At 35.9% G+C, this 12,242-nt stretch overlaps 1 protein-coding gene across 8 annotated transcripts; it reads right to left on the bottom strand.

The window, feature by feature from the left end:
• Positions 1 to 4,908: 4,908 nt before the first annotated feature.
• LOC122015457 (elongation factor-like GTPase 1) lies at positions 4,909 to 9,336 on the bottom strand. Of its 8 annotated transcripts, none has more exons than XM_042572354.1 (4): positions 9,003 to 9,336; positions 8,403 to 8,525; positions 8,105 to 8,206; positions 4,909 to 8,000 (listed from the first exon to the last, which is right to left on the bottom strand). In XM_042572354.1, exon 4 carries the CDS (start codon positions 7,977 to 7,979, stop codon positions 5,031 to 5,033), a length of 2,949 nt encoding a protein of 982 aa, XP_042428288.1. In that variant the 5' UTR covers positions 7,980 to 8,000; positions 8,105 to 8,206; positions 8,403 to 8,525; positions 9,003 to 9,336; the 3' UTR covers positions 4,909 to 5,030. The 8 variants fall into 8 exon arrangements, with proteins under 8 accessions (XP_042428288.1, XP_042428287.1, XP_042428285.1 ...); XM_042572353.1 differs by having other exon boundaries at positions 8,105 to 8,201; XM_042572351.1 differs by having other exon boundaries at positions 4,909 to 8,206.
• Positions 9,337 to 12,242: the final 2,906 nt, after the last annotated feature.

Below are 12,242 nucleotides of genomic sequence, written 5' to 3'. Positions count from 1 at the left end.
TTCCGCTCGACTTCCTGTGCTCCTAAGCTCCTGCACACTCAGACACAGAGATCAAACACAGCAGGACCTAACCAACTTGGTTGATCACATCAAAATTACCACGGGGTCCAACACATACCTTACTAGATCCCTATTGTCAATTTTCTCACCTATTAGATAGACTCCATTTACTATCTCCTTGAATTTTCCATGCATTTGGCTCACGGTCTCATTGGTTTTCATAGTGAAGGTTTGAAGTTGCCCCAACAAAAGATCTCTCTTGGCCCTCCTAGATTCGCTTGATCCCTCATTTAATTCAATGAGCTTTTCCCAAAGCTCTTTGGTGGAATTGAATGGTCCTACTTTGCTTAATTGCTCCTTTGAGAGTCCACATTGTAATGTTGTTGTGGCTTTTGCATTTGCTTGGGCCTTCTTTGCCATCTCTTTTGTCCAATCCTTGGTTGGAAGGGGTGCTCCTGATCCGTCTTTTAGTTTCTCAAACTCATCTACAACACTAAACTAATTTTCAATATCATTCATCAAATAATATTCCATCCTACTTTTTCAATATGCGAAATCATTGCCATCAAATAAGGGGGGTCGAGCGGTGTTATATCCCTCTTGAAACGCCATCTTGATGCTTCGGTTGATGATGAGGGATAAAGCATTTGCCAGTCACCAATTGATAGGAATTTTGCATTTGGCTAGGGGGGGGGGGTTGAATAGTCTTTCTTCGATTTTTCACCTACAACTTGTTAGCGGAAACAAATAGAAATAAAGGAAAGACAAGAAAAACAAGAAAGCAATGCTAACTCCTTGGTTTACTTGGTCTTCACCTCCTTGAAGCGACTAATCCAAGGCACACACCCACACAATCAAGCTCCACTATAAACTTCTCCTTCTCGAATCACAACCGAAGGTGGAGAAACCCTTACACGATTTTCTCTTCCTCTTTACAAAATGAGATCTAGGATTAGAGGAAGGAGGATCAGAATCTGTAGGCTTGAAGATCACTTGATGAGCACTTTTTTAGTTTTGAACAGTAGTAGTTGCTCCCAGCTTCAAAAACTACTTTTATAGTTTCTCCCAATATCAGTCGACTGATGGGCTTCAACGACACTTAAAATTTTGAGATATTTTTAGCTACCAGTCCATAACGGTCATCTACCAGTCGATTGGTGCCCGATTCCAAACAGCCTGCCGCATTCTGTTCGTTTTGTGTCTTGGTACCAGTCGACTGGTGTGTGTACCAGTCGACTGGTACCTTATATCTTTGAGATTACAACATTTTTACAGTTTGAGACTTACATTACTTTACATACTTGAATTACTCTCTTAGCTTAGACTTCATGCCTCCAAGCACCTTCCATCAGCCTTGCGCCCTTAGGATGCTTCCATCTCCACGACTCCTCATGCTTGTGCTTGCCTTCAAGGGCTAACTTTGGCTTTGTCATGCTAAGTCTCCTTTGTGCCAAGAGGTCACACCTCCGGGACTTTCCTTGCCAAGTCTTCATACCTGGTCTTTTCTTCGTATCTACTTACTCAACATTTATGTTAAATCACAATTAACGCCTAACTTAACCTTATTTAACCAAACATCAACAATGAGTAATGTCTTGAGCAAGATTGCTCCAACATCCTCATCGCCATCAACAAATGATTTTGATGATAATGCTCCTCATCGCATGCTTCCTTTAAGTGACTTCTATGCATGTTGCCCACCAATGACAACTTGACATCCCCTTCCATGAGCTCTAGTGGTCTCTTCAAAATCTATTGAACCAACTTATTTTACACAAGCGAACAAGAATTTGAATTGGCGTAGTGCAATAACTATAGAATTTGATGCACATCTTCACAATGAAATATAAAGCCTAGTTCTGTGCACTCCCTTCATGAATGTTGGGGACTCTAAATGGATATTTCGTCTTAAGCATCAAACTGATGGTTCTCTTGAATGGCACAAAGCTCAACTTATAGCCAAAAAGTTTTAGTCGACAACTAGGTATTGATTTCAATGATACTTTTAGCCCAGTCATCAAAATGACATCCGTCAGACTATTGTTATCAATATTTATTAGTTCTAATTGGCCTGTACAATAATTAGGCATTTCAAATGTATTTATTCATGGTCATCTTGAGGAATAACAACCACCAGGATTCATTCATCAATAATTTCCATTTCTTGTTTGTCAACTCAAAAAATCTTTATATGATCTTTGATAAGCTCCTCATGCATGATTTCATCGATTATCCAATTGGTTACAAGCTCAAGGATTTTCTGAATCACAAACAGACTCATATTCATTCCACAAATATAATGATGGATCTATAATATTTTTTTTATTTATATGGATGACATCCTAATAACTGACAACAATCACAAGGGTATCACAACTTTATTAAGTCTTCTCAATCAAGAATTTTCTACTCGAGATTTGGGTAATGCTTATTTTTTTCTTAGTATTAAATTTATTCCACATGAGAAAGCTATCTTCTCACTCAAAGAAAATGCATTACTAGGCTTCTTTAAAGAGCTAAAATACATGGAGCACGTCTAGTCTCCACCAATTCTGTAAACAACTTATTTGCAACTTTATCCTCTCCTATGACGTCTGATCCACAAATTTATTGAATCATTATTGGAGTTTTACAATATGTCACTATCACATGCCCTAATATTATCTTTATTGTAAATCATGCTTGTTAGTTCATGCATGCTCCCACTGAATAAAATTGGGAATGTGTGAAAAGAATACTTCGATATATCAAAGGTACTATTCTATATGATCTTTTTTTATATTGTCAATAGTCTCGAGATTTACATATTTATAGTGATACAGATTGAGCAAACTCTCCTTAAGACAGACGGTCGGTCTACTAGTGGATATGCAATATTTCTTGGATGAAATCTTATCTTATAGAATTAAAAAAAACAATCTATGATATCTCGTTCAAGCACTGAGGCGGAATATAAAACTATAGAAAATATAACGTTTGAAATTATTTTATTTCAATCACTTCTCTCTGAACTTTTTCTTGTATCAAATATTGCACCAAAAATTTAGTGTGATAATATTGAAGCAACATATCTCGCAGCAAATCAAATTTTTTATGCTCATACAAAACATGTGGAAATTGATTTTCATTTTGTTCGAGAACGTGTGACGACTCCACAATTATTGGTTTCTTTTATTTCTACAGAAGATCAAATTACTGATATTTTTACTAATCTATTATCCAAACAATGTTTCAATAAGCTAAGAAGTAAACTCAACGTTAGAGATCTCTCATTGAATTTATCATGATAAAAATGAATCATTCAATATGCTAAAATAAAATTAAAACTTATTAATTATTCCTTTCATTATTACTTCATCAATGGAAGGAATCTTATGATATATTTTTTATTTATCACTCTATCAATTAACAGAATCTTATAAATATTTATAAATTATCGTCTATCAATAAATCATAGCAATTAATAATTTTATTATTTCTTCCTTTATCATAGTTTCTGTCCAATCATGTCTCTTTTAAAAGCAACTGGGAAGTCGATGTAGGATTGGAACGCAATTGGGCACGTTAGGTTACATGGTTGGAGGCTGCGAACAGAGACTACTTAATCCTAAGCTTCCGCCATATTTCAACTGCAACAATCGAGTCATTGTTGTAGAAGTGGAGAAGGAAGAAGTCTATTATGCCTGTGACTACCGCTGCAAACTAAGCGCAACTTGTTATGCCTATATGTCGAGAAGTGCAAAACAGGCACGGCTTATATAACCCAAAACATCACCCGAAGGATTATTTTCCTGAGGGAAGCTTCTACAAGGAATTAACGAAGATGGTTAGCGACGGACTGGTAGTCACCCCATTCTCTCTCACAGCAGTCATTTCACTTCAAAGGGAAATCTCTGAACCAGTCAAAATGGCAGAGTTGGGCATAGATAAAGAAGAGGTCAATCTTCCGTTGCTATAATTGCATCACATCTGACTATGAGATTGATGCTGCTTTCTTTGTTCGTGTTTCAGGTTCTCGATCAGATTGATGCTGCTTTGTCTTCGAGCACAGCGCTGACGGATGCGTTTTTGCGAGAGCTAATGCTGTGCTCGGTTTGATCGATGAGAAGGGTAATGGCTGATTACTGCGGATAAAGATGGTCGGAAGAAGATGAAAGAAATCAACAACTGATATACTTGTTCTTCTTATATATGAACAAGGTTGCAGTATTTAAGTCTGCTAAATAATATAATCTAGTTATATTGCTAATCTTGTTGTGCTACTTTGTTTTGTTTGTTTTTTTTTTCTTTTTACCATTTCAGATGCTTCCGTTTAATTTCTTGTCAGTAATTGCCATTTCATTTAATCTATCTGTTTTTTTCAATAATATTTAATTAATTTCATTTGATTAGCGTAATCTTGCAAAAGGTGAGTAGCTTTGGTGAGTTAGATGAATGAGGTTATTGAACTTGATTATTCGTCTAGTCAAGTGGGCTTATAAAGTTAACAAGGCCCTATGATCTTGGTGAGCTAGGCAAGTTGATCGTTTTGATACGGTTTAGCAGGTTCAACAGATCGTAGTGCCAACCGAGCTAAGGAGTAGGCTTTTGGGTTGGATAAATGAAGTGGAAAAGTTTGAAGTGTAACGAATATATTAAATTATTAAGTTGGTAAGTTGGTTGAAAAAAAAAGGAGGTTAGATGAGTTAAACTGGACAGATTGTTTACTTAAAATGAATCAAATAAATTTCTAAAGAAGGTTAGATGAGTTAAATAGACTGTGCAATAAAATGAATCAAACAAATGCTCCCATTTGTAGTTTTTGACATACAATATATAACATCAATTTTCTTTTAAAGCTTGTGTATAATAACTAGATTCAAAGAAATACAAAAGATTGGATGTAATGTATCACCAAAATTGGTTTCATCGACAATATCATAATTCTTCTACCTCAGTATAGATAAATTAATTGTTCACTTGTATATATTGATCAAGAATATTTTGTAGAAATTGTACAACAATCATCACCGAATAGATTATGTTACAGATCACACCTTCCGGGCTAGTGTCCTCTGCTTTGTTGCATGTTGTACAACTTTTTCTTCCACATGAAGGCCCTTCCTTCGCCTCACAGAATTCATAAGCTTCCTTGAAATGTTTGGAAGAACACTGGAGCCGTCTCCAAACTCCTCAATTTCTTCCTCCGTCTTTGGAACAAAAAAAGGGTCTTCTGGTAGTTCCTCCCAATGACTAAGAACAAGCAGAGCACTCGCAGCGCCTGAAGTTCTTTTCCTGAGTTCATCAGCGAACCCAAAACTTTCTGCAACAGGGACGTAAGCGTGCACTGTAAACAAGGAGGAGCCTTCCTGCATTTCTTCCTTCAATACTCTAGCACGCATCTTTCCAAGAACTCCATACATTGCTCCTAAGTATTCTGTTGGCGTAGTCAACTCACAAAAGTACAAAGCTTCCACAAGCCTAGGCTTGTTTTGAAGTACTGCTGCCCTACAAGCTTCCTTAACTGCAGTCATCACTTGCCCGCTCAACATACCATACTGATCAGACTGACTGGAAGCCTCAGAGCTTTCTTGGAAGAGATAAGGCTCGACTAGAAATGCCAAACCCCACAGGGGCTCATCACATAAAGGCCCTGCAGCTGTTGCTAACTGAAACCCAGACACGATGCTGCTTTTAAGAGCTTCTGCTTCTCGATACAGTGACTCAGTTTCCTCCGCTGTTTCTTCAGTACTCAGAGAACTTGTACCAGATTCTAGACCAGCATCACTAAAGAACCCTAATCTTTTAGAAACATCACATGAACCCTGTATAAGAATACCCTTTTGACCTAGACTGAAATTAGAAATGTTGCTTGCTTTGGAATCTGGTGCAAGAAGAACATTTGGCCCCACGTGTGAAGGACCAAGTGACCATAACCTCCCTAAATATTCAGACCACATTTTGCGATACCTTTCAACTCTATCTTGATCATTTTTCACAGAAACACCTAATTCGCTTTCTAAAGCATCAAGTATTCTCTTTCGGACAACTCCAACAACTTCACCGTCATCCTGAGCAATGTGAGAGCCTAAGGCTCCATCTCTCTTTCTAGATTGCCCTTCTAGAAAATCTCCCAACATATCAGAACATTCCTCAAGAACCGTTGTTAGAGTTTTAGGAAGTTTCATGACTTGCACCCTTAAAACACATCTACCATTTGGGGTAGTTCTCTCAACATATTCAGTAGAACATAAAGAGACCTTTGAATTCTCTATTAAATTAATGCCCTCCCCTTCAATGGTCTCTTTAAATGAGACAAGAGGGGGTGAAACTTCCAAGCAAACCTTGGCAAATCTTTCTTTCAAGTCCTTTATGCATCTATCGAGGTGAACCTCTCCAGCGGCTGCAAGCACTTGCTCACCTCTGGAAGAAACAGTTATCTCTACAAAAGGATCTGCACGATTGAGAAGCTTTAGTCCCTTCAAAAGTGCACCCATGTCTGCTGGATTTGAAGGCTCAATAGCAACCCTAAGAGTAGGTGCCACTTGAAACATCATACTAGAAAAAGGCCAACAGTTTCTTGTAGATGAGAGAGTTGCACTCTTCAAAATATATTGACCTAGTCCTTGAATTGCAATGACATTTCCTGCACTTGCTGATGAAACTGGTAACAAACCCTGGCCCATCATTAAATACATAGATTGAAGCTCAGCCTCTTGTACATGTCTGTTCATGGATTCTCCTTTCAGCGGATCATATACAGATGAGAGCACAAAGACTTTCTGCCCTGAGTGCAGTACCCCACTAAAAATTCTTGCAAATGCAAGGAAACACTCACCAGATTCTCCGACTTCACCAGTAAGTTGATTGTTTAAAAACTCTCCATTTGGACCCTTTGTTGGTAGCATCTTAAATGGAAGAGCAAACATTTTAGAAACAAATGCTATACATGGAGCTTCAGCCCTAGAGTCACAATACTCAACACATTTCCTCACATTCTCGGCTTCAGAAAATATATCATACAGACTGGAATTATTTACCACTAACTCTCTCTTAGGAAGCAACCTGCAAATGCGAGTGGCTTGGGCAGAAACAGGGTCAGGCATGCACTTGACTACCATTGATAGAATTGTGTCCGACAACGGAAGCCAACGGCTCATGACAGCCTGAAGAACCACCTTTTTGTCCTTGTTTTCAAGCTCCCTTTGTGGTACAGATAAATTGAAGGAACTTATAACCTTGGAAAGCATCCTTATATCTCCATCAGCTTCTAGAGCAGCCTGGTAGACCTGCCACAGAGGGTTAAGCACAAACTTCACAAACATTGGTTGAGGATCTTTACTAACACCTTCTATCCCCTTTTTCCCCACGATCATCATTTTCTTTGTATGGTAATACCACGGTCCCCATAACCCCTTTATCAAAGCTGACATACTGAATTGAAGCTTAGAAGCATAAAATTCAGCAAAATGGTTTATGCAGAAACCCCAACCATCCAATGCACAAACAAATGCAACGTTCCCCTTTTGGGGTTGGAACATGTCTTCCTCATCATCTTCCACTTCAACCAACCCTTGATCCACATCCCCAGATGTCCCAGCAAGAAGAGAATCGACATCAGAAAGATACTTTTCAGACTTATATGCACTCACTATTGCATTGACTTCATGAACTATCCTCTGTAGTCTGTTGTAAGCTTCCATTGGACTCAATTTAAGTTCAGTAATTAGCCTGTCAATCTTGTTCAAGACCAAGCAAGGAGTCAACTTCTCCACCCAAGCCTGCCGAAGGACTGCATGTGTCTGGATATGAACTCCTTCAACTGCATCAACCAAAACTAAGGCCCCATCACTCAAACGTGCAGCCGTTGATACCTCACTACAGAAATCCATGTGCCCAGGGGAGTCAATAAGATTAATATTGTAGTCCTTGTAGTGGAGAGCAATGGAAGAACTTTTCATAGTGATAGCCCGTCGTTGCTCCTCATCAAGGTAGTCCATATACCTCAGTCGACCTGCAAGCTTTGGGTGGAGGACCCCACCACCACATGCAGCAATCAGATGGTCAGCAAGGGTTGTCTTTCCATGATCAACATGGGCAAGGATGCAAATGTTTCGGATCTTACTGCAGCTCAAATCACCCATCTATCTGAAGTTAAATAATAGGACTTGATATGGATTATTAGCAAAAAAACAACAGCAGCTTCCTCTCTCAACTGCAGACTACACTTGAATCAATGAAAACAGAGAGCTAAATAAGTATTCATATATATCCATATTTTCAACTAAATCTAAGGTTAATCAGAGACAAAAAAGGACAGAATTTGGAAGATGATTGGCCATATCACAATAAATGGAAATTCTGATCAATAAGCATCCAAAGGGAAACAATATAGCAAATAACTTAAGTCAATATGAGAGTACCTTCTTGGAAGCTTAAGATGCTTGTGCAAACTGTAGGTTGGGCTTCTTCCTGTAGAAATCAGAAAATGCTTCTCAACTACTTGCTCAGCATGTGCTAAACTCTACACAACCCATAATTTAAATCTGTAAGAAAGATTAATGTTTGTAAATTCAACATGTAGTTTGATTGTGGTTCTAAGTCAACTAGTGATGTACATTACCAAATTTTTCATAATTATTTTAATGTCTGTTATATCAGAAAGAATCTGAAAACGCAAACAAAAAAATGGAAAAAAAAAAAGTTATAACATTGTTGAATAAAAAATGAAAAGAAAAATATAAAAGAAATGTAGATTGTTACAAAGCTGGTTCATAATTGAGCTGAATTTTCAAATAATTGAGGCCACGTCTTAAACATCAACTGAAATTAACTATATACAATGAATTCAATAACTCAGAATTGTTTGGATGTGTTTTGGAAGTTCAGCATGATGACGAAAATTGAATGGTACAATGTCAAAAAAAAAATCATTGTCGCATACAGCCATGATCAATTTTGAGAATATCATGTTCGAAAATTTTAAGCAAGAAGCGGTGACAGAGAACAGAAGTTTGCCTTACCAACTAGTGGCACCCGCGCAGAATCTCTCCTGTGAGTGGGATTGTCCAAGTGGAAATAGGCAGCGATCTGAAGATGAATACAAGGAATATAGAGGAAAAGTGCAACAGCGATTCTGTGGCCGCAGACACGAACTCGCCACCGCGTGGATGGATGTGAAGGCCGCCTAGTTCAAGCAGGTGAGGAGGTGAGGCAGACCAAAAGAGGGAGAGGAGAGGTCGATTACGGGGCGTCCGAACGGGACCGTGCGTGGGGGCGCACCACCAGCGGCGGCGAAGGGGGCGTTGTAGAACAAAATAGAGTTGAGCGGAGGGGGAAAAAGTAGGCGTTCCACTAATGGATTAGGGATTTTAGCGGAGGGCTGAACCGGGTTTTTAATTCTTTAAGTTTCATAAAATTATTTAGTTAATTCCTCAAGTAATACTATAAATATTCTACACTATTTGCAAAAAGTTCCAAATAAGTTTGACAAAAATTAAAAAGGCATCCTTGTTTTTACAACATGAAATCAATATAAATAATTGATATGGTAATAGTTATAGTTTATAAGGGTGCGTTTGGTTCAAGTCATCATGTATAACCTTGGTTATGTGATTATCAGGTAATCACATAATCAAGGTTATAGGGAATAAAACATAACCAAATGTTGTTTGGTTTAACTTAGGTAATGCAATAAAAACTTGTTTGTTTGAAGGTTTTAATGAATACCCTAGTTTAATATTTTACCGTATTACCCTCAGTTACAAAACCAACTATACATAATATTATTATTATTATTATTATTTATTTTTTAATATTTTTTACTTTTCTTTTTCCGGTATATTTTTTTACTTTTTTATGTTTTTTTTATTTTTTAATGTTTTTATATTTTTATATTATTTATATTTATATTTTTTTATTTTTTTACATTTTTTTAATTTTAATTTTAATTATTTTATTTTATTTTTAATTTTTTTAAAAAAAATTTATAATTTTTTAAAATTTTTTAAATTTTTAAAAAAAATTTAAATTTTTAAATTTTTATAATTTTTTTAACATTTTTAAATTTTTTATTTTTTATTTTTTTATTTTTTTAAATTATTTATTTTATAAAAAAAATAAAATTTTAAATTTTTTAAAACATTTTTTATTTTTTTACATTTTTTAATATTTTTTTACATTTTTTCTCTTTTTTTTCATGTTTTTTCTTATCGAAGGGTATTTTTGGTAAAAAAAATTCGCTAACCCCGGAATCAACAAAAACCTTAGTTTTCTGAGGTTTTCCGATTCCGGGCTGCATGACCCTTTTGCTGACGTGTCGGGTATGGAACATTACTTGGGAATCATCGAATACCTAAATCAAATAAGGTTTTTGTTGATAACCTTGGATGGATAACCAAGATTATCAAGAATAACCCTGAACCAAACACACCCTAAGTGCTATAACATGCACTACAAGTCTGATCAATTTAAACAAACTGTACCATAACAAATATCAACACTTAACATTGTATTATAATAACACTTCAACTTTAATCAATACTTATAAACTGTACAAATTATAATTTATAATTATTATAATATAAACCTTTAATAGCTAAGTCGCTTGTAAGAACTCGGTCAAAACACAACTCGGTCAAAACTCGACTCAAGCTTGAAGTTGATTAAACTCGAGCCGTATTTGAACTGGCTTGATTAGAAATCAAGTCGAGCTTGAGCTTAATTATTACAGGCTGATGGTTTGTCGAGCCAAACACCTGTAATAATATATTTTTATCTATATAATATATAATATATTAATTTATTTATTAAAAATAATAAAAAAAATCGAGCTCAAGCTCTAGTCTATAATTAAATATTGAACTCGAGCTCAATTCTACATGCTCAAGTAAGCTCAAGCTCAAATCAGTATAAATTGAGTCGAGTTAAAGTCGAGGCTTGATTGACCGACTCGTTTACCATCCTAATCAATATAAATTAATATTATATTGTAATATTTATGAGATCATAGTTACAATAATTGTAATATAAAATAATTATGCTCATCTGAGATATTTCTTATAGTTTATTTTTATATAAAAGAAGATAAATTATACTGTTAACTTACAGTAGATCTCAAATTGGGCAAGTAGATCTCAAATTGTATTGCCCATGAAGTTATAATTATATAGTTATTGGATGTTGTAATTACGTAGCAGTTATTACACTAATGTTAAATATAGGGGTGATCGTGGATTGGGTTGGTTCAATTATTAGGATAAAAAATTATCCGGCCCTAATAGATCAGATAATATAATATCAAGACCTACATCTGGCCTTATATCCGGCGGTTATTATGTATCAGATATCCGACGGGTTGTCAGTTATTTGGATATCCGACCCTATATCGAATGAAATATAAAATATAAATATAAAACAATAAAAAATAAAATATTTTAAAATAATAATAGACATTACTCATTACACTTTGTAGTAGCTAATCGTCAGTAGCTGCTACAACGTGTAGTAGCTTATCGGCAGTAGCTACTACAACGTGTAGCAGCTTATTCGCAGTAGCTACTACAACATGTAGCAACTTATCGACAGTAGTTGCTACAAGTAGGGGTGATCGCGGATCGGATTGGTTCGATTATTGAGATAAAAAACTATCTGACCCTACTAGATCAGATAATATAATATCAGAATCCTACATCCGACCCTATATCCGGAGGATTTTTTTTTTGTTCGGTTCGGGTCGGTATAAGTGGATTGGTCGATTTAACGGGTTGACTGCTCACCCCTAGTCAAATATAAAGTAGTTTTTAAAAAAATATATAGAGAGAGTTGGGATGAAATGTCTTTTTATAATAAATAAAACTAAGATAACTATTCCAATAAAAAGAAAAAAAAAACAAAGACAATCCTTTAATTTTGCCCAGACAAGAATTATCTCTATCTTAAGGACAATAATAAAAAATAATTTTGAACTAATTTTAATTATTTGAGATTTATTATATTTGGTATCATAATCAAGATCGATATCAAAATCAAGATCGATATGAATCAAATAGTAAAAATAATTATAGGCTCTACTCAAAAGGCCTCTTGTCAATGGAGATATCTTTCTCTTTATAAACTCATGATTTTTCCCATGTATTTTCAATGTGGGATTATATCTCAAACAAAGGACCACAGGCTTCCCACATCCAATCCTTGACCCACCAGGTCTTCCTGCCCCTCGGTCCACCCGACCTACTAGGACTTCCACAGGCTTCCCACATCCA

This window comes from Zingiber officinale, chromosome 8B, assembly GCF_018446385.1.
Source record: "Zingiber officinale cultivar Zhangliang chromosome 8B, Zo_v1.1, whole genome shotgun sequence".
NCBI lineage: Eukaryota > Viridiplantae > Streptophyta > Magnoliopsida > Zingiberales > Zingiberaceae > Zingiber > Zingiber officinale.
The sequence above is the reverse complement of the archived record's forward strand: the minus strand, read 5'-3'. Positions and strand labels throughout refer to the sequence as shown.

Bases quoted from the DNA above. Each gene is read 5' to 3' on its own strand.
- LOC122015457 (XM_042572351.1), bottom strand. From the start codon at position 8,123: ATGGGTGATTTGAGCTGCAGTAAGATCCGAAACATTTGCATCCTTGCC.